The sequence below is a fragment of the Emydura macquarii genome, unplaced genomic scaffold (genome assembly GCF_026122565.2).
Source record: "Emydura macquarii macquarii isolate MOO-44397 ecotype Brisbane River unplaced genomic scaffold, CSIRO-AGI_Emac_v2 contig_1790, whole genome shotgun sequence".
Classification (NCBI taxonomy): Eukaryota; Metazoa; Chordata; order Testudines; family Chelidae; genus Emydura; species Emydura macquarii.
Window position 1 is genome coordinate 15,377,667 of NW_027131927.1, and position 22,803 is coordinate 15,400,469.

General features: G+C 42.9%; 1 protein-coding gene across 4 annotated transcripts in view; it reads left to right on the plus strand.

Moving 5' to 3' along the window:
• The window catches only part of WRN (WRN RecQ like helicase), a 127,844-nt gene that overhangs the window by 63,811 nt on the left and 41,230 nt on the right, over nucleotides 1-22,803 (plus strand). For all 4 annotated transcript variants that reach the window (XM_067556962.1, XM_067556965.1, XM_067556963.1 and 1 more), the window contains 6 exons: nucleotides 5,840-6,010; nucleotides 6,090-6,187; nucleotides 19,337-19,412; nucleotides 20,393-20,466; nucleotides 21,895-21,982; nucleotides 22,368-22,480. In XM_067556962.1, coding sequence (XP_067413063.1) covers nucleotides 5,840-6,010; nucleotides 6,090-6,187; nucleotides 19,337-19,412; nucleotides 20,393-20,466; nucleotides 21,895-21,982; nucleotides 22,368-22,480 — 620 coding nt within the window. The remainder of the gene's footprint in view (nucleotides 1-5,839; nucleotides 6,011-6,089; nucleotides 6,188-19,336; nucleotides 19,413-20,392; nucleotides 20,467-21,894; nucleotides 21,983-22,367; nucleotides 22,481-22,803) is intronic.

Sequence of the window (22,803 nt, forward strand, 5' to 3'; positions counted from 1 at the left end):
TCCTGACTCCCAGTTTGAGAACCCCTGCTAGTTGAAAGGCTGAACAGACTTCCTCAGTAGCATTGGTTTGCTAGTCTTGGAGCCACTCTTTGTTATTATGATGGATTATTTGTATTGCAGTAATGCCTATAGATCAGCACCCTTACTGTGTACAATAAATAAATAGATGGTCTCTGCCCCAAAGAGTTTACAGTTTTAAGCTCCTTTTTCCTAAAGATTAAACATTCAACATTCCCAGCCCTTTTTGGCCTAAGAGCTTGGATCCAAACTAAGATCATGTACTTAGCAGAGTATTGAGCTGCCACTAAACATCTAGATGATCTTTTTCTGGGTTGTTAATAGTCAACTTTTGAACAAATTGACGGAATCTCTAATATTGGAGGGTTTACAAAACTTTTCCACTGCTTGTGAACACTTTACCTACAGTTTATCTCTTGTATTGTTTATAGCAAGTGAAATACTTTTTTAATGGCAGGAGATATTCCTCTCTCTGTGCAGGTGTTCAACTTCCATTAACACTAAAAGGAGTTGTTCGTGTGCAGTGAAGGGAGAATACATCTTTCTGGTTTCTAAATTTCAAAGTAGCTAGCCTGTTGACTGATGATTCAGTAGAGTAGAAGATTATGCTTGTGTTAGTGAGCACTTCTGTCTCACTCTGGTGGTTGAGGTTGAAGCAAGGCATTTAATGATTTATACAAATCTTTACATGCAAAGATTTTTTAAACATCTTTGAGAAAATAATCACTGAAGAATGAAATATCAAGACAGTCACAAAACAAACATTTTGAAAAAGTGTGGTTTTTTTAGCCTGGAAGAAAATTACTTGTTAATAGTAGGGAAATACTTGATTAGGAACATCTTATGTTAAAAACTTGCACTGATATATTTAATAAAATATCAGGATCACAATTTCTATGTCTCAGGTTTTTTTAAGTTAGAAGGATTTAATGTGAAAATTGAAGACTATCCCAAATGGCAATGCAAATGACAATGAAAAATATCTCCAGTTGTAAACCTCAGCTCAAATGCTGCCTATGATGTTTCTATTTTTTCTAAATGGTATTTATAAGACTTTAAAAGTTGGGTAATAAGGTTAAATAACCTAGAAAATCCTATGAAATAACCTATCCTTAGCATCATAAAATATCTAAATACCTAAAAGTGTTTGTGTGTAGTTCATGAAAAATTGTGTTATCTTGGATTTTGTTTAACCTAGCAGTCTTTTCATAACAAATAGGTACAGGTGGGCTTCTAGACAGACTTCAGGTTGGTCACAAGAGAGATCAGATTTCACCTATTATTTGAAAACTGAGTCAGCTTGAAGTACTGAGCAAGTCCCTCTGGGAATCTTCAAATTAAGAAGTTGCCTTGACTGAAATTTTATACTACCCTTGCTAGAAAAATATGCCAATTTAGAACATGACCACATTAATAAACTGAAATAATGTGAGTACTTCTTTATTGTGAGATACTCTAGGCTCCATAATCTTTGTGGCCACAACTAACAACAACTAACATCTTAGATATTATTAATGTTAAAATACTGTTAGTCCTATTTATATGGCAGTATCTAGTAAAACTCTAGATGAAAAATTAATTATATTACATTTAAAATACACCAAGATGTGTAAATGTTATTTTCACTGAACACTTCTTGAAAGTAAGTACAGCACATTACACATCCTTAGAATATATATTTTAGAGAATAATGTATATGGTGTAGTACCTGTATATAAAAGACCATTCTTTTTAAACTTCAAAAATCCATACAGTAAAAAGTTTTAATGAAGGCATTACATAAACAAAATTAGGAATATAAATCTCCATGCTTCATTCTAATGTGGCAAAGAAATTTTGAATCTGCATATCAGCAGCCAGATTTCCAGAATACTTTATGCATACAGATTGGGCTCACATCTTATCAAATATAAGAGGTAAAGAACTAGTAAGAATAAGCAAGAAAAAAGAATTGATTGAAGGTAGCCCAATGTGATAGTATGAAAGACTGGCAAAAAGAAGCATAAAACATGTTTCAGTGATCTCAGCAGTGTCGCATAAATATAGTGCTCCGTGCAGTCAGTTAATCAATTCAATCCTCTCTCATTTTCTATTTGCAAGTCACGCCAATATTTAACTTTATTTCCAACAATTTATTAAGTGTCCCTTTGTCCCAGAGATTGCTTGAGGTCCTTTTCAGTCCTACATTTCTCTGATTCTGTGACTCCTGATGTATAGTGTTTGAGTTCCACTGGCACGCCACTCCCCAGTCGGCACATGCGCCTTTAAGCACGTTCATCTGTTTTGTGGCTAGTCTCAGATTAGGACAGGTAAATTCTCAATTTTTGACAGTGTGCTTAATTGAGCAAGCTGCTCCCGGAATACAGTCTCTGTTCCGGGGACCAGGTAGGGAAATCAGGAATGTGTCTGATGTTGTTTGGTAGTCCTGTGATTTTATGTGTGTATGCATTTACAGAATTTTGTTTGTGTAACTTTTATAAAAATTCTCCTAGTTTTCCTTCTAGGCACATATACAACCATTTAAATACCAAAGCAACCAAGAGACCAAAAATCAACCCTCTGAAGAACTACTGTGTCCCCAGAACAGAAATTAAACCTTTTCTGGTGCCCTCCCTGAAGCAAAATACTAATGTGAATAGTATAAGATTCAGCAATGTCTTGAAAATCAACAGTCAGGAAAGCAATTTCCACAGTCAAGTCCTCCATTGAGAGTGTTCTGCTTCCAGTCTCTCAAAGTTCAGATCTGGGGACAGCACAAATGTCTGAACTGTCTTAAGATGGTGCATTGGGGGAGGAGGAGTCTGAGGTATTTGAAACACATACCTCACAGTATGAAGTATAAGTTTGAAACACTTAATAGGGCTTTTATAGATAAAAATCAGCACCTTGCATTGTACCCAGAAGCAAATAGGTAGATAGACAGTACAGTTTGAAGAGTGCAAGTGGAATCTGCTGCATATGGCAGGGATCATTAAATAAGCAGGTATGTGCATGCAGCCTGCCCGGACTGAAGGTATTCATGGTGTTTGTTGAAGAAGTTGAGTTTGGATGTCAAAGGCATAGATAACAGTGGTGCAGACATATCATAGAAGAGGTGCCTTTCTCTTTTCCTCTCTGTAGTGCAGGAAATGACACCTGTCACCCACAGAATCCTTAGTCTGTGATACTCCGCTTCGTCAATTCTGCCCTCCACACAACTAGCCCTTGACTCAGTTCCCTGGAGCATAGTTTCTCAACCTGTGGTTCATGTACCCCGGGGGTATGCAAGACACAGGCAGGGGGTACGCGGTAAAAAAGCCAGTGAAGGGAAGTGGGCAGCAGCCTCCGACTTCTGGGGAAGCCAGGTGGCAGCCACCTGCTTCCCGCCCGGTCCCACCTCCTAGCTGGGAGGTAGATGGCAGCCACCCCAGTCCTGGGAAGCTGGGTGGCAGCCGTTACCTTTTTGGGATGCCAGGCAGCAGCCGCTGGCTTTTTGGGAAGCCAGGCGGCAGCCGCCTATGTCCTGCCCGGTCCCAGGTCCTAGGTGGAGCCTGATGACAGCCTCCTGCACCCTGCAAGCTGGATTCACAGCTGAGTGGCTACCACCCGTGCCCCGGCTCTGAGCCAAGAGACAGCCTCCTGCTGCCTATCCACATCCCCGGGTCCCAGCCTGCGCGGAAGCCTCCTCCGCTCCAGCTCGGAGCAGGTGGCAGTCGCCCACTCCCGGGCTGGCAGCCAGGTGGCAGCCACCTGCAACTTGCCCAGGTGGCAGTTCCCCTCCCCGGCTCAAAGCCCAGTGCCCAGAAAGCCAGGCGGAGATTCCAGTGTCTTGCCCAGTCCTGGAGCCCGGCTCTACCTGCAGGCTTACTTGTCAATTTCACTGCTCTAGTTGACAGCCCCAGATTTTACCAGTATAAAATGTTAAGAGGGGCCCACACAGTGTGATTTGCCCCAGGCCTGCACCCCCCTAGAGACGGCCATGGGGAGCGCTGCTATCCACTCTGGTGGGCTTCTAGTGCCTGCTCAGACCTCACAAGTTCCCACTTGTATGAGGAGAACACCACGTGACCGTGACCCTGCCAGTGATAGGCTGGAGTTGACCGTTGCTCCTATATGGAGGAACAGGAGGAGAAAGGAGGGGAGAAACAGCAGGGAGTTTTGTGATCTGCCACAGCACTGCAGAACTCAGAACTCTCCTGCTTTATGAGAAATACAGTCGTCCAGAGGTAAGGGGAAAAGGATTGTATTTCTCAGAGTGGAAAATTGAGTGTTGGGGTACTTATTAAAATTTTCAGAAGTTATGGAGTACTTGCTACTTAAAAGGTTGAGAAACACTGCCCTGGAGAATGGAATGGTATTACTCCCTAGGGACCTGGTGCACTTGACCTTACCATCACAGACCACTAGGTCTGCTTTTAGCATGCACTCATCCCAGATACAGATTATAGCAGGAAGGAGTAGGAGCTAACCTAGGATAGGAGACCCTAGCCTGTATTAGGAAACATCACCCCTTTCTCAATCGCTGTGGACAACACCACCATCCTACCAGTCACTCAGACCTGTAATCTGGGTAACATCTTCAATTCTGACCTCTCTAGGTCCTCACATCTGGGGCATGCCTGAGTCTTGCCAATTGTTTCTGCATAACAACTTGCATCTTGATTACAGCAGCATCTTTCTCTCTGGCCTTGACAAATGCAGTCTTGGTCCATTCAGAATGCTGCTGCATGCATCATTGTCCTAACCCATCACTTTGACCAAGTCACTTCTCTCTTTGCATCCGTCTGCTGGCTCTCCTTTCTCTATTGTATCAAACATAAGCTACTTGTCTTCACTTTCAAGGTCCTACTCACCCTGTTGCCCCGACCTATTATATCTTATTCTCTATCAGGATGTTGACTACTGCTTCCAGTTGGGCCATGATGTCAGCTGCTATCATCCACTCATTAAGTTTTCAAACAGGCACCTTCATGCTTCCTCCTATGCTGCCCGTCACGCTGGGGAAGAGCTACCTCATTATCCACCTTCAAACCCTCCTTAAACCTCTCCTCTGCTGTGCTGCCTACAAACCCCTCTACCCCCAGTTTGGTTGCTGGCTTGCTGAGACCACAGCCAGCGGTTCTAGTGCCCCCGGAGTGTGTGTGTGTGGGGGTCTCCCCTATACAGTTCTGGGTCCATAGAGGTGCTGGGGGAAGGGTGGGCCCAGCTGGGCTCCATTTTACCCTCTTTCCCCAGTGTTTTGGCTGTCTCTCCCCCTACCGGCTGGAGTCTCTAACTGACTATTCTCTGCAGTCCACACAGGGAGAGTGGGGAAGGTATACGCAACCTTGGTCCTTGTGTCTTCAGAAATTTGAAGTCTTCTCTGCACTGGGTTCAGGAAATGCTAAGGGGAAGGGTGGCACTGGATCATAGCAGACTGGCAAATTGCGGCCACAGCCCTTGGGCAGTATTGGCAGAAGGCCCAGAAGTGGAATGAATAGGTACAGATGAAAGTACCCTGTCACCATTCTAGGTGATGGGAGTCAGACACATTGGCATGGTCCATGCTCTAACAATGGACAAAGGGAAGGATTCAGATTCAAATTCCAAATTCAGCCACTTTTAATGGGCATTAAATGAATTTTAATATGACTTTAGCTTGTGTCTCTGCCAAACATATTCTCATGTTTGGAGTTCTCTCATATTTCTGGCATTTTCACTCTTCAGCTTTCAGTTCCTAGTTTTAGTAATGATGGCTTATGTTGATTAAGGACTGCATGACTATTTCTGTGCTTTGCCAGTGATGGTGGAATAATTTTTCTAGGAATTGAGGAGTCTGACCCAAGTGTTTGAATGATTTCAGAATTCCCAGCGTCTCCCAGACAGGTACCGAACTCATGCTCTCTTTGGCACTGGGAAGGACTGGCCAGAGAATTGGTGGAAGGCTTTGTGCCGACAGCTCATCACTGAGGGGTTCCTTAAAGAAGTTTCTGGTCAAAGCAAATTTGCAACTTTGTGTGGACTTACTAAGAAGGTAATTTTGGTATAAAACCTTCCTGTCAGAGGTTTCTTTTGGCAATGTGAAATTGAATTACTTGGTCTGTATTCCACAGGGTAGAGACTGGCTCTCTAAAGCTAGGAGTGAGTTGTGTCGAACCCTTTTGCTACAGCTCAATGAAGAACTATATCTAAGGAAACCTTATACTTCAAGGTAACTACAGCCTTATATATTATGCATGTGTCACTTTTTGTTGGGGAACAAATATGTGAATCCTGCTACTGAAGATTGCCTCTGCCAAGAAAGAGGTTTCTGCACTATGTTGGGTTTTTTGTTTTGTTTTTGGAATTTTTTTTTTTTGGTCGAAGCTTTCCCACTATTGTTGGGGTTATAGTGGGAGTTTCATTGTAAACAGAATTCTGGCTAGCCAATGGTGTCTAAGGCAACATGTTGTCTAGCACTCCTCAGAGTAGTCCTTTGTGGCATGCTGCTTAAAATTCTGGCAGTGCCTTGTCTATGCTAGCACTAACCATTGCTGCCACTAGTTCAGCTGAATCAATGGTAGCAAAGTGGGAAACTTGGAGGAAAAGCAAGTGTAGACAAGGATGTAGGCAGTGCATTTGGTTCGGGGGAGAGAGGCGAGAAGACCTAACTGTGGTGTCATGTGAGCACTTTCTGGGCTGGTAAAAGGAAATCCATTACTGGCAGCCTTGGGGAGGCCAGGTGTGATGTTCTGCTAAGAGTTGTTTTGAAGTGGAGATGGATTATTCCAACTAATTCTCCCCCTGCTGAAACGTATGTTGGAATTCCCTCCAAGACCTTTTGTTCTTGGCTTATCCAGAATGCCTTGTCCAGTTCTGCGAGAACACTTCATCCAGTTTTCTGGGATCTAAAAAACTTAGTTCAGTTTGACTCCAGATTTCATCACTCATGTTCCTTTATTTGCATATACTAAAGCTATGCTGAATTGATCAGGCTTGAGCATATGCAGTGGGTATAAGGCATCCCACACATCCAAAACTACACAGAAAATCTCTTCCTTTATATATATTTACACATTATATTGCATCATACATTTTTGGATTGGATTGGTTGCTTTGCAGAAACCCATCCCCGTGCAGTATGCTCTGTCCATGCTTGACCTACTCCTTATCTCATCTCTACATTCCTAATTTATCTTATCCATTGTTAGTAAATGGTTCTCTTGGTGTTCTCCCTCTTATCTTAGCTGGCTGAGACATTCTGTCTTTTTAGCCTATTGACCTATTTACTTACCTTATTGAGCAAAAATATTCTGTTTTCAGTCTAATGATTTGTTTATATCCCTAATTCTATCCACCAAGTAATAAGGCCTCTCTCCATGTGTCAAGTACTCATGTCAGGCCAGGCCTCAGTTATAACATAAAGAAATCTCCATTGTGTTTTGCTCATGGCAGAGCTGGAGTTCAACTGCACTGATGGCTGTTCAGTTGATAGAGCCCTAGTGAGGTAGCAGGGCAGTGCTGTGATTCAAGAAATTGATGAAGGCTAGTCCTCCCATGCTGACCACAGGCCTCCTTGGGGTGTTTCCTGGTGGTCTGTCTTGCCATCTGCTTATTCTCTGTTTGCAAGCAGGGACCACACTGGAAGTCATCTACTAATTTGCATAGCCTGGTGGTCCATACTTGCAAGCTCCTTCCACTTCAGGCTAACAGATTCATGGTCTGATGATGGTTTCCCAGAAGGTTTCCCGTCAGTGTGCTGCCACGTGGCCAGAGTCTGGCATTAAGGCATCTTTTACTTTCACTAAAGATGATTATATACCAACCTTGCTCAACATAGAAAATGGTTTAGCACCTTCATCTGGTGTATTACAGACATTTCAATATCTTAAAAGCTTGTCAGTATCCTTGAGAGAGTTCTTTATTCAAAACAGCCTGTGGGATATTACGACTCATCAGCTCACATGTATCAAACTCAGTATTCAGCTAGATGTGGGACAATCCAGAGTTCACCATAGATTCAAATGTTAAAATATGTACATGCAAATATAAATATACAAAGCTGCAAATATAACTTCTATGGACAAATTAGATTATTTCAATTTATATGACAAATATCACTTGCCGTTTTCACAGGGCACTTCTTATAGATTACCACAGTTAGTTATACAACAGCACTTAGGCAATGCATTGAAAGTAAACTCATCCAAGTATCTTAACAATATCTACTGGATGGATAGTTGGGGAACCTTGCAGGCATTGTGCACAGTGTTGTAATTTTGCTGTCCCTATTGAGGTGGAGGTGAAAGATTAGTGGGAAATTGAGTTACAGATCTTTCTTTCAGAAGAAGATTGGGATGAAATACATCTGGATGTTTTACTAATAAATACTCAACTTCAACCTTTGGAAGACACTGCACAGCAGGTCACTACACCACATGCAAATAATTGGTCCTCCTGATGAGGCTGTAATCCCTCCACTCTGCACGACTGCTGATGACTTCAAGCAGTTTCAGGACCTCTTTAAGAGAATAGCTGACAACCTTGACATCCCCCCTCCAAGAGGTCCCAGAGTCACAGCACAAACTGCTCAAAATTCTGCAGACCTCAACTTCTTCGAAGATCGCCCTCCCAGTGGATGACACCCTCATGGAACCGGCTAATAATATATGACAAACTCCAGCCACCCTTCCCCCCTACTTGCAAAAGGGCTGACAAGAAATATTATGTACCAGCGAAGGGCACAGAATTTCTTTTCACCCACCCACTGCCAAATTCCCTGGTGGTGGAGGCAGCCAGCCATAGCTCTAAACGACACCATAATAAGTCAACCCCACAGGATAAGGATGATAAACGAATGGATTTGCTGGGCAGAAAGGTCTACACCTCTGCTACTCTACAATTAAGAATGGCTAATTATGCAACCCTATTGTCCAATTATGATCATGACAACTATACAAAAATGGCAGTTTATTGAACATATCCCAGAGAACGAAAAGGAGCAATTTCAATCTTGCATAAAGGAAGGTCTGTTAGTTGCTAGGACTGCATGACAGGCCTCCCTCAACATTGCCAATACCTCAGCCAGGACAGTTGCAACCGTAGTAGTCATGCGCAGATCCTCATGACTTCATTCTGCAGCATTACCTAAGCAACTCCAATCCACGATCGAAGATCTGCCATTTGACCAGGTGAAGCTTTTCGCGGAGAAAACGGTTGAGGTGATGTATACAATGAAAGATTCTCTGGCCACACTTTGTACACTTGGTATATACACACCTGTGGCCCCAAAAAAACCATTTAGGTATCAACCTTATAATTGCAGATATCAGCATCAGTCACAGTACAGACGATGTGATCCATCATGTGATAGACTAAGACCCCAGCGACGCAGACAATCAAATCAGCAGCCATCAACATTTCAGGCTGCTCCATCGAAGCCTCAATTTTGAGGTTTTGGTCAAGGGTCTGTTCGACCTCCCCCAATTTCCAGAGCTGGAAATGATACCAAATATCACTCTTTTTGACCATCGATTACGCCCATTCTATCAAACTTGGGCAAACATCACCACAGACAGATGAATCATGGAGATTATACACTATCCTCTTCATCTCCAAACCTACTACCCAACCCCGCTCCCTGTCCTCCTTCAGGGACCCATCTCACGAGCATCTATTACAACAGGAAGTCAATCACCTGTTGCAGATGGGTGCCATACTACATATCTCACCTCAGCACAAGGGCAGGGAATTTTATTCTCATTATTTCCTGACCAAAAAGAAGAATGGAGATTGGAGATCAATTTTAGACCTCAGGAGTTCGAACAAGTTCATACGGGTACAAAAATTCAGGATGGTCACTTTGACTACCATAATACTGGCATTGGAAAAGGGGGACTGGTTTGCAGCCCTCAACCTCCAAGATGCATATTTTCCATGTTGCTATCCATCCATCACATCGCAGATTCCTTAGGTTCACATTAGGAACCAATCATTATCAATATGCAGTACTACCTTTTGGCCTGTCCACTGCCCCAAGAGTGTTTTCCAAAGTACTCATGGTCGTATTGGTGTATCTATGCAGACAGGACATAACCATATTCCCGTATTTGGACAATTGCCTCATAAGGGCATGCACTGAACCTCAGGCCATTCACATGGTTCAGATAACAAGAATACTCTTTCAAAAACTAGGGCTGATATTAAACAACAGAAAATTCACCCTAATTCCTGTTCAACAGGTAGATTCATAGGGGCATATCTGGATTCCTGCAGAGCTAGGGCGTTGTTACTGGGTCACAGGTTCGTTGCCATAGTAAACCTGCAAGCCACAATAGAAAACAGCCCGACTGTAACTGTCCGCTCATGTCTCCAAATGCTCGGACACATGGCAGCCACCACTTTTGTAGTGCAAAACGCACGACTACATGTGTGAGCCCTACAACTATGGCTGTTAACAGTCTACAGACCACAAAAGCACTCAATTCACAGAATGCTAACGGTGCCAAACAAAGTCAAACAATCACTGAGATGGTGGACACAACGCGTGAACCTGACATCAGGCGTCCTATTCACACAGGAATCACCTTCAGTTATGATAACTATGGACACATCCCTGCTAGGCTGGGGAGAACATCTGCAGGAACAAACCATACAGGGCAGATGGTCCATAGAGGAAACAAGTCTCCACATAAATTTACTGGAATTACGTGCGATCTGCAACGCGTGTTTCCACTTCCTTCCTATAATAAGAAACAAATCCATAAAAATCATGATGGACAATATTGCATACATGTTCTACATCAATTGACAAGGAGGCACACACTCCAACTCTCTATGCACGGAAGCAATAAAACTGTGGAATTGGTGCATACACCATAACATAGATATATCAGCCACCTACTTACCCAGATATCAGAACACCACCACAGACATCCTAAGCAGGCACTTCGGCAGCAACCACGAATGGGAGTTGCACAAGAGAGTTCTGAGAATAGTATTCCAACAATGGGGTTATCCCAAAATTGACTTATTTGCCCACAGCAAGGAACCACAAATGCCATCACAACTGCACAAGAGTGGGATTAGGGAAAGCATCAATGGAGGATGCATTCCTCCTAGACTGGAATGTGGAACTACTCTATGCATTCCCACCCATACTGCTGATACCCAGAACTCTGCACAAAATACACAAGGACAAAGAAAGAGTAATTCTGATAGCGCCACTGTGACTCAGGCAAACGTGGTTTACTTACCTGATCCAAATGTCAGCAGGCAAACCTATCTCCCTTCCACTCCTCAGGGATCTCCTCTCTCAGGACAGTGGCTGCATTCTTCATCCAGACTTAAAGAAACTACATCTGACAGCCTGGCTCTTAATTGGTTCTGACACACAGAACTACAGTGTTCAGAGCCAGTAAAACACATATTGCTTAATAGTAGGAAACCTGCCACAAGGAAGACTTACCTGCAAAAATGGCACAGATTCACCACATGGTGCCAAACGAAACAGATCTCCACCATCGATGCACCAATCCCAGCTATTGTTGACTATCTTCTCAACCTGAAGCAGACAGGTCTATCAATCAGTTCTCTTAAGGTACACCTAGAAACCATGAGCAAGTTCCACAACCAAGAAGACAACAAATCTGTCTTTACACATTCTAGTGAAACGTTTTATGACAGGTATGCCGAAAGTATACCCAGACATTTGCCCTCCCACGGTACCATGGGATCTCAACTTAGTGCTTAAAATCATCATTAAACCACCTTTTGAGCCACTGGCGGCTTGCTCCCTACTACATATGTCTATGAAGGTGTCATTTCTAGTCACCATTACATCAGTGCAACGTGTAGGAGAACTCGGAGCACTCATGGCACATCCGCCATATACAATTTTTCACAAAGACAAAGTGTCCCTTAGACCCTACCTGAAGTTTATTCCCAAGGTTGCATCATCTTTCCATATAAATCAACCTATTCACCTACCCACGCTTTATCCAGAACCTCACAACCATGCACAAGAAGCTGACATCCACACATTGGACATTAGATGAGTTATAGTTTTCTATCTAGAAAGAATAAAGGCATTTAGGAAATCACCCAGATTGTTTACAATACATCATTGGCAGAACATTCCAAAGGGAAAGCTATCTCCACACAAACACTAAGTGGATTTTAGGATGTGTTCACTCCTGTTACGCACATGCAGGTGTATCACCATTGCAACAAGTCAGAACGCATTCCACCAGGGCGGTCTCCTCATCCATAGCCTTTTTGCACAGTGTCTCAATTGTAGAAATATGTAAAGCAGCCACCTGGGCATCGGCTCACACATTCACAAAGCATTACATTATCGACCAAGCATCAAGGGCTGATGCAGCAGTTGGACTATTGGTACACTTTTCTATTCAACTTAAGAACTCCGAAGCTCCCTCCTCCTAATGAGGGCATTGCTGGAGAGTCACCTAGAGGGAGAATCCACAGGGACACTACTCGAAGAAGAAGAGACCTTTTACTTACCTTGTGCAGTAACTGAGGTTTTTTGAGATGTGTCCCCCTGTGGGTGCTACACTACCCACCCTCCTCCCCTCTACTTTGGAGTCGACACATATGGCTTCATGGTAGAGAAGGAACAAATGGGATTGGGTTGCATGCGCCAAAAAGGGCACCAACGGCACCACAAGACGCAGATTGCACATGCATGACCCGGATGAGCACTGCTGGTAAAAATCTCCAATCAAGGACACGAGGATGCACCAAGACCTAGCGTGGAGCACCCACAGGGGGACACATCTCGAAGAACCTCAGTTACTGCACAAGCTGAGTAACTGTCTCTTTTAAAGGGAAATTTAATACAGAAGGATTTACTGTCCTGATTACCACAATAATTTAGTTCAGATTTGGGGACCAAAATCCTTGTATTCAAGTAAGGTTAGCTTCGTTTTCTTGGTTAAAGTTTTAATGCTTTTAACAGGCTTTCATCTTTTAAGTCCTCAGCATAAGCATTATATAGCAGTAATTATATTATTAAAAAAATGAATTATTAGAGTGATAGTCCCTGTGTGTATTCCACTCTGGGTGTTTGTGTGCTCCGTGCATGTGAGACTGAAAGATTTTTGCTAGCAATATCTGTTGGTCCACACCTGTGCCCTTCTGCATGTGCTCTGAATTGAGGGCGTAAAGGGTGGTGTGAGGCAACCACCTCTCCCATTCCTTTCTACTGTCCATGGTCTGAGACGGAACCTCGTCAGTGTTTGCTAGCATTCTTCTGCTTCAAATTTGTAGTTATTTGTAAATAGCTTTTAAATAGCTTATTTTAGATAGTTTAGGTTTAGTAGTTTAAGGCTTTGGGGGTCCCCCTACTGAATTCCCCTCTCTCCCATAAGGGCAGCAAGTATGCCCAGGATTTAGAAACTGTGTCCTACCCTTGGGTCTTTCTGGTCAGTGAGCACAGCTGCCTTGGGGAAGCTCATGTCCACTCAAAGTGCAGCATCCATCCCAAGCCAAACCCATTAAGCCTGGGAGTATAGGCTTTGAGGATTCCTTATGGATCGAGCTACAAGGCCCCAGTTTGATCCTGGCCCATCAGACCCCCCCATACATCAGGCTGAGGCACCAAGAAGCACCCCTTTGAGCACAGTGACCTCTGACTCCAGAGCTGATAGGAGTAGAGCTGAGGACTCCTCCAAACGGGCATGAGGAGGTAGGGAACACTCTCACACAAGAAGTGAGAGAAATCCTCCTCCAACTCCTCTTCCAAAGAAAATGGCCTCTTCTCCAGCACCCTTCAAGTCAGGTGAGACTCCATGCCCTGGTATCTAAGTGTTAGGAGCTCCCGAGAAGCACGGTACCATTCTCCAGGCTCCAAAGGGCAGGAGCGCTCAAAACCAGATTAATCCTCAGGAGCAGGAGCTTCTTCAGTACAAGTGAAGATAAAACAACAGCAAATGCCTTCTGTATCAGCAGTACCAACACAGCATAAAAAGGAGATGCAGATACTAAAGATCATGACAAAACCAACACTGCTAGTACCATGGAGAGAAAGAAGCCCAGTCCACTTTCTTGTCCCAGGGGATAGTTATGCTGTCCCTGAGGACACTGCCATTACATGGATCCAGAATCTCCAATTCTGTCAGAACCAATCCTGAGCAAGGAGGTCTCTACACCATCGGTTCAGGACATGCAGGAAAAGAAGAGCCACTCATAGGTCCAGTCTAACATCTGGGGAATAAGGCCCCTGGTGCTGATGGCACTGCCCATGAACTTGGAAGTAGCTACTGCCTCTAATGGCATCACTGGAAGACTGTCAGCACGCCCATCGAGATAAGGGGTCATCCCAGAGGATTTCAGAGTCTCTTGAGCACAATTGTGTTTGCATAAGAGGGACTACACACTTCAGAATCAGTAGTTCGCTCTTCCTTGGGGACCACCGAAGTTTCCATATTACCTCTCACACTGACTTTACTGGGGCTATGGGATCCATATATGTGACATCCCAAATCTGTATGATCCCAGTGGAAATCTAGACAGCCCTCTCCCTGCAGAGAATATCCTAAACCTCCTCAAGAACTACTGGAGGAAGAGGAGGAACCAGATCAGATGGAACCACCAGCCCCAACAGGGTTGTCATCTTCATCCCCAGACAAGAGGTTGCATTGGCCTCACCATTACCACCTGATGACTACAGACAATTTCAAAATTGACTGAGGAGGGTCATGCTTCAGATCCCTCTGGAGGAAGTGCAGGACCCCTTTCATAAACAAAATTGGAATTCTCCAGAGATCTGGTCCTAGTAAGGTGGCACTTCCCATTAACAATGCCATCTAAGGGCTAGTCTACACTACAAGCGCTAGAGCTGTGTTGCTGTAGCGCATCTGGTGAAGACGCTGTATGCCAATGGAGAGATCTCTCCCATCGGCGTAATAAAACAACCTCCACGAGAGGTGGTAGCAGCTCAGGTTGGTGTAATTTACATTGCTCGGGGGTGGCTTATTCACACCTCTGAGTGACATGAGTTTACCGACATGACCAGTAGTGTAGACAAGCCTTAGAACCAGCCACAACAGTCTGGTACACTCCAGCCACTTGTGCCCCCACTCCAAAAAGAACAGAGAAGTAGTACTTTGTGTCATTTAAGGAGAGAAGATTTTTATATATACACCTTGCTCCGAATTTGCAAGCTGTCACTGAAAGAAGCAGACATTATCACCTTAGATCTACATCCTGTAACCAAAGAGGCTAAACGTTTAGACCTCTTCTAGAGGAAAACCTTTACTTTGAGCTTACAGTTCCGCATAGCAAACTACAAAGCCTTAATGTCAAAATATCATTTTATTTATTATATTAAGTTTGCAGAATTCACTAGCAAACACCTACAAGCGGATAGGCTGCAGTTCCAAGCACTCATTGAAGGACGGTTGCTGGCCAGATCGGCCCCCATGCCTTAGTCAATACAGCAGATATAGCCTTATACTTGATGGTGACGTCTATAGTCATGTATTGGGCATTGTGGCTCCAATCCTCTGGATTTCCCAAAGAAGTCAAATCTATGATGGAGGATCTGTCTTTTGAAGGGAAACAATTTGTTTAGTAAAAAAACAGGTGAGTTGCTGCAATCCCTAAAAGACTCCATGGCATCCCTCTATTTCCTGGGCGTCTGTGTTCTTGTGCCACAGAGGAAATACCACAAATCTGTCCTACAAGCAATGACCAGCCCCTCAACCTTTCAGGAAACATCAGAGCTCATTGTAGTGAACATAACACCCTTTTGGCATCACCTTCAAGAGTTGCAAATCAATTCCTCTGCCACATCTACTTGTTCAGGACTCTGGTACCCAATTTGGTGGCCACCTAGCTTGTTTTTCCTAGGCCTGGCTCCTTATAATAGACAAATACGTCCTGGACATAATCACCACCAGGTACAACATAGAGTTCCTCCCCACCCCTCTTCAGTGACCCCTCTCATGGGTGCTCTAGCCAGAAGTAAACTCTGCCCCAGTGTAGAGCCATGGACCATTACTTCCTTGGTACCTGGGAAAAGGATTTTATTTGAATTACTTCCTCGTGCCCAGGAAGAAGGGAGGATGGAGACTGTGCTGCTAGGGCTCATCAGTCTTTCTCTTTCCTCAGCAATTGGTTGCTTACAGGGAAATCTAATCAAAAGGTACAAGCACCAACCTCATCCGTGAGTTACGGATAGCCTACACTCATTGAGGTTTTGAGTAAACATAGAAAAGTCTATTGTAGTTCTGACAGAAGTTATAGACTTTATTGGGGCAACCCTAGACGTGATGAGTGCCAAAGCATACCTGCCTCTGGACAGATTCCTAGTCTTGAGGAATTTCATCATTCAGCTTTGGCTGAGCCCCCAGACCACAGTCCTGTTATGTCTTATCTTCCTAGGTCATGTTGTTTCACTTACTTACGTGACACTTCAAGAGACTTTGTCGTCCATGTCTGCAGTCTTGGTTACAGACAGTCTGTGTGCCAGGCAAATGCAGCCTGGACAAACCAGTCTTGCTGCCGCCCCCCCCCAGTTGCAGCTTCTATCTCTTGGTGGGAGAATAGAGATAGTGTGTGTCCCTTTGTCCTTCCACCATGCACAGAGACTGATCAGACCCTTCCCTAGTAGGGTGGGGAGCTCATCTGGATGAACAAGGACCCATCAAGAATCCAGTAGCCACATAATCCTTGTTGAGCTATGGGCGGTAAAAAGGCCTATAAATAATTCCTGCTGTTTATTTGGACCTTGCATATCCAAATCATGTGGACAACATGACAGCAATGTACTACATCAACAAAAAAGGAGGTGCGCAAGTCCACCCCTCTTTGGACAGAAACAGTCAAGCTCTGGAACTGGTGTATTCACCACCTGATCACCCTCTCAGTAGTACACCTCCCAGGAATACAAAACACATTAGCAGACAGCCCCATCAGACATATCTCTAGGGATCACAAGTGGGAACTACACAACTCGGTGGTACAGAACATATTTCGGTAGTGGGGATCCTCGTCTTGGGACCCCTTTGAATCTCAAGAAAACAAGAAATTCTCAATCTACTGCTTCAGAGCTCCAGAGGGGATGCATTTCTAGTTCAGTGGTTGGGGTAACTCTTGTACATCTTCCTACCCATCACCCTCTTACCACAAATTCTGAGGAAGATCAAGCAAGAAGGAGCATCTGTGAACCTGATTATTCCCAAAAGACCAGGCATTTCTGGTTTCCCAACATTCTCCAGATCTCAGCACATCCATATATTTATACCACACTTTTCTTGGACCTGTTGACCCCAGGACAGAGGCAAGATCAAACATCCCAGTTCAGCATCCCTCCACCTGACAAACTGGTGTTTGACTGGAAGACTAACCTAGAAAGGACATGCTTGGGGTAGTACAGTTCATCCTTAGCAGTCGTAGGACTGACTCCATGAGGAAATGCTACACATCAAAGGAGAAAAGGTTTTCCATCTGGTGCCAGCATCCTTTGATAACCCCAGAAGGTGCTAACATCCATGCCATTCTGGATTATCTTCTCTCCTTAAAAACTTCAGGACCATCTCTTAGTTCTCTGTAAGGGCACTTAGCAGCTTTCAGCACCTTTCACCCTCCAGTAGATAACCACTCAATCTTCACTCATGCTATTATAGTATGGTTTTAAAGGGGTTTGTCATAACTTTTCCTCCAATAATGAAACCTACCCTGTTGTGGGTCCTCAATCCAGTCCTATTGTCATTAATAACGGCTCTGTTTGAACCCTCATCCTCGTGTTCCTTAGTCCACCTATCAGTGAAGGTTGCCTTTCTGGTTGCCATCACCTCAGCTGTTAGAGTAGGTGAGGGCCCTTATGTCTGATCCACCTTACATGATCTTCTATGGGGATGGTGTTTCCCTGAGAGTACGTCCAAATTTCATCCCCTGAGTAGTCTTGGAATGCCGACTAAATCAGACCATTCATTTACCGGTCTTCTTCCCAAAGCCACATGCCACCAGTGAGGATAGGAAACTTCACTCTTTGGATGCCCATAGAGCCTTGGCATTGTACCTGCAAAAGACTAAATCCTTTGAAATTTATCAAGACTGCTTGTATCTTTCACAGAGCATGTGAGGGTGAGACAATCTCTTCTCAGAGACTTTCCAGATGAATTTTAGATGAATTTTTGGCTACATCCTGCTGTGTTATGAATTAATGGCTACCTCTCCCCCACAAGGTGTGAGGGGCCCACTCAACCAGGACCCAGGCTGCATTGGTAGCTTCAGGCCTACTGACAGGAATTATAGACCCTATGGCAGAATAGTGCCACCCTGCCCCACCCGTTCCACCTTCAGCCCTGTCCTTTCTCAATCAGACCACTCACTGCCACATCCCTCCCCCCCGCCTCTCTTCCACACTCCCTCTTCGCCCAGGCGGCAAGTGACAGCTGGAGGGGCTGAGCAGGGAGGAGATACGTGGCAAGCAGTGGCGGGGGGCAGGATACAGCTGTAGGGACCAAGCAAAGAAGGGAGGTGTGGAAGAGAGCAGGGAGGCCAAGCGGGGAGGTGGGCTGGTGGGGAGGAATGTGGCAGCGAGTGGACGGGGCCTGGGGCGGAGTGGAGGTGGACTGTGCGTGGAGGCCACAGGTGGAAGAGGTGGGACAAGGAGCTAGCCTCCCTGAAGGGAAGCTTTCACTCTGCCACCCATGGCCCGGGCTCCCTTAAAATCACCAGACCCCTGGGCAGTTGCCCCTTTTGTCCTCCCCCCTGTTGGCGGGCCTGGGTAGCTTCACTTAAAGATGTTCTTCTCCTGGAAATCTGTAAAGCTGCAAGTTGGGATTCTGCTCATTATGCCGTGGTGCAAGCTTCTACAGCTGACGCCTCCTTTGGCACAGTAGTTTTCCAGTCGATGATACCACAGGGTTCCTCACGCTCTTCTCAGTGAATACTGCTTGAGAGTCACCCAGAGCAGAATATGCATAGGGACCATCACTTGAAGAAACAGAGGTAACTTACCTCATATAGTAACTGGATTGCTTCAAGGTGTGTAGTCCCTATCTATTCCACTACCCACCCTTCTGCTGCAGCGCCTTCTAGTAGGACTATTTGCGGTAGAAAGGTAACTGGAGAGATGTTCAGCTTATGCCACCCCTATGCCCTCTGTTTGGAGCATGAGGAGGAGAAGGGTGCAACTGCAGACCAAGGAATGCTGCTAGCAAAAAATCTTTGGTGGACCACAGTTAGGGACCACACATTGAAGGGACCACACATTGCATGATAAGTAACCTTTGCTTGCTCTTTGTGTTCTAAAACAATCCCCTCTCCCATTTATTTTGAAATGTCAGCCTTTCTTGTAAGAGTGATTATTTTTCTGTATGTTTCTAATACATTTGAATTTGTTTTCTTACAGTAACAGACAGACATCTTTGGTTGCAGGACCACATTCACCAAATACGAGGTCAATAAAGTTGACCCCACAGAAACAGGTCTGTATTACAGAAAAATATTACTGATCATACACTTCAGTCTTTTTTTTAGTGAAGGGGAAGTAAGCTAACAGATCAATATGTTTAGCTATAAAGTCTTCTCCTGATATTTGAAAACTTAAACTGCACAGTGAAGCAATGCAAAATAAACGATTTACAAATAATTTGTATGATAGTTGTGAATTGTGTCTTGAACAAACAATTGATACACTAAAATACACTAAAATACACTTTAACTTGTGAAAGTGAAGTGTAGTATTAGCACCCAAGTATGCACTACATGCTTGACAAAAGACATAAAATCACAATCCCTGCCTCAGGATTTTGTAATCTAAATGTTTACAGATTACATGGAATGCGGGAATGAGAAACAGTAGTAACTCTGTATGGTCTCATCCCTAACTGTCTATATTAAGTTATTTATCTGGGATTAAATTAAATGTAAAGACCACCACTACAGTTTCTAAGGTGTTTCAGAAAATATAGTGAAATGCCAATGCCTACATTAGTGCAAGGGGCAGAGAAGGAACCCTAATGCTAAGTTTCTCAGCTTTTCTCAACATGAACATATTTTGCCATACTGACTTGTTTGTATAAAGTTGTTTGTTCTTTGATTCTGTAAATTGTTACAATTTCCTCATATACTGTGATTAAGATTAGAAATTTTATATCTGTTTTCTAATGAGAATCAATATAACACATCTGCTTTTTACTCATATATGGTATATATTTGTAATACTATACAAGAGGGATGATAGGCACCAAGAGGAAAGAATTTTCCCATTATGCAACAGACTGTAATCAGAAATTTGTGTACTCCATGTGGTTTTTTTTAAAAATCGATCTCTTTCTTCACTGAATATCTTTTAAACAAATCAGTGTAAAAATGTAAATTAATATTTTACTGTCGATATTTGTATTGGGAAAACTGGATACCTTCTTGGATTTTCTGACTTGGTGTTTTTGTATTTTTAAAACAGACATATTTGCATGAAATATTTTCTTATCAAGAAGCAAGCAAAATTTCTACAAGGGGCAATGTCTCAAATAAAAGGTATAATGTACTAAATTATTTCTACTCATATCTTTTTCTCTACTCATTCCTTCTTTCCTCTGTTGTGAAGGTGGTATCTGTAGAGCAACTGTCAGAAAAGAAAGAAAGTAAGTCTGATTGTGGTGTAAACTTAACTTTTCTTTTCAATGTCTCAAGTAATTAATGTGAAAATAAATGCTGTGCAGGTACAGTCTTCATAGCATCAGTCAATATGAGATGATGACTCAGATATAACCTTTAAGAAGCATCGTATAATTTGTCCATCTGAAAGATTGCTAAAACGCTGCATTAAGAGAGCAAATACTTTTTGATAGATAAATTTGGTAAATGCTTTTAATTTTGCCTCACATGATATGCTAAAATGTCACAAAATATAAATTAGTTTATGCTGTGAAGTAGGGTAGGGTTACAATGTCTTAAATGGCTCTTCAAAACATTCCACATTAATTTTTAAAAAGTGACTATAAAATACTTCAATTGCTGATTACTTGAACTGAACCAGTAACTCTCTATTTATATCATATAATAAAGTAAGACTATAACTGTTCAAAAATTTTAACAGGCTTTGTTTTCTGCACAATACAGGTCTATGAGCCTTTTTAAATGCAGAGTTAATTAAGTCTATATTGGCTTTGATTTTTAGGAGTGTGTTTAAACTCTAAAATGAAAACACATTTTCATTTGTTGATATTTTAAATCCAAATGGAAATCCAAGGGAAATAAACGTAACAAACACTAATTTAAAACCATGCTATAAAGAATTTTTATTTATTCCATGTTGCTTTGCTGATCACTTGGCTTTTGCTTAGTTACTATTTTTTGACAACTTGAAAATGTGATTAATTTTTTTGGTGGGTCAGGATAATATAAAATGTAAGAATCATATGGTTCTGTCAATAACCTAATGTGTTTCTATGATAAATTTGGCAAGCTATAAACCACTTCTGAAGATGGAGAAATTGATCATATGCTTCATATAACATATAAGAATATGAATATATAGAATATATAAGAATAAGAATATATAAGTTCGGTGTTCTTCCTTTCTCCTCTTAGTCTGGAGAAGTTAGAAGTGAAGTGAAATCAGGGCCCATTCTGCACTGCAGGGGGGCAGAGAGCATGCTCTCTGGAAAAAGTAGAGAATTAAGGCATGTCTAAATGGAGAAATTTAGCAGCATAGCTATACTGGTATAATTATATGGCTATAGTTATATTAGGATAACTCCCAGTGTGGACTCTGGTGTGTCTATGCAGATGTGTTTAACACGGATGTCAGCTAGCCCTGCTGAGACCACATGTCGGCTGGCTCATGTATACTAGGGCTCTCAGGGCTACTAAACTCAGCAGACCAGAGCTAGTGCAAAGTGAATGAATAAATTGATCTAATAGAAATTTGAATATCACATTTGATTTTTTTAAACTTAACAGTGACAAGGTGCAGCCACCAAACAAACTTCTTCCTCCGCCACTGAAGTCCCCAGAACCTGCTGTTTCATCCAGAGAGAAGGAACTGCACGTAAGTCTATTAAACAGAAAGGGCATCTGATTGTGTCAGAAATGAATTTAAATTGTGCTTCTGTACATCTAGCACAGTCCTAGAGACCATTCCCGGTCCCTCCAAAGAGTCAATCAGAGAAACTGCTTTTAAACTGGATTTTGCAGCTTTTACACTTAACATTAAGAAGGTGCCTTGAACTGGAGTTCTTGAGAGTTTAAACATGTTGAGATACTGGTATGTTTATGGTTTAGATTATGGCTATTCTATTTTATTTTTGGGCTGTCATTTTCTTTCCTTGTAGAAGTTTTCTTCCCATACTTTAATCATTTCTAAATCCTTGAGCTAAAGGGTTCTTTAAGGTAATGTCTTACATGTATTCATACTTTGGCTTTGTTCTTTACAGACTGTTCTATATGGCAAGCTGCTGACAGCCAGACAGAAACTATCCAGTGTGAAGGATATTCCTCCGGCAGTGTTGGCAACAAATAAAATACTAGTGGACATGGCCAAGATAAGGTAAAATCTTCCATTTGAAAACCACACCTAAATCCAAAGGTGCTCTGGAGTCTTATCCTCATTCCTGCCAGCTAAATTAGTAATAGAAAATTAGGATGATGCATTACTTCTCATGTGCCATAGATTTTAGGTATTATACGTAAACATATTGAGGAAATTTGTTCCTCCATATGCTTCCAGTTCAATAACTTTCTGCATCAACAGAATTATTAATCTGGCTGAATTCTAAAGAAAAACGTTAATGGACTCCCTTTTGTTACTAGCAAGAGGTGCAGTAAGAATGTCTCAAACTGAACACTTCTGCTGTGTGTGTCTGAATTTTG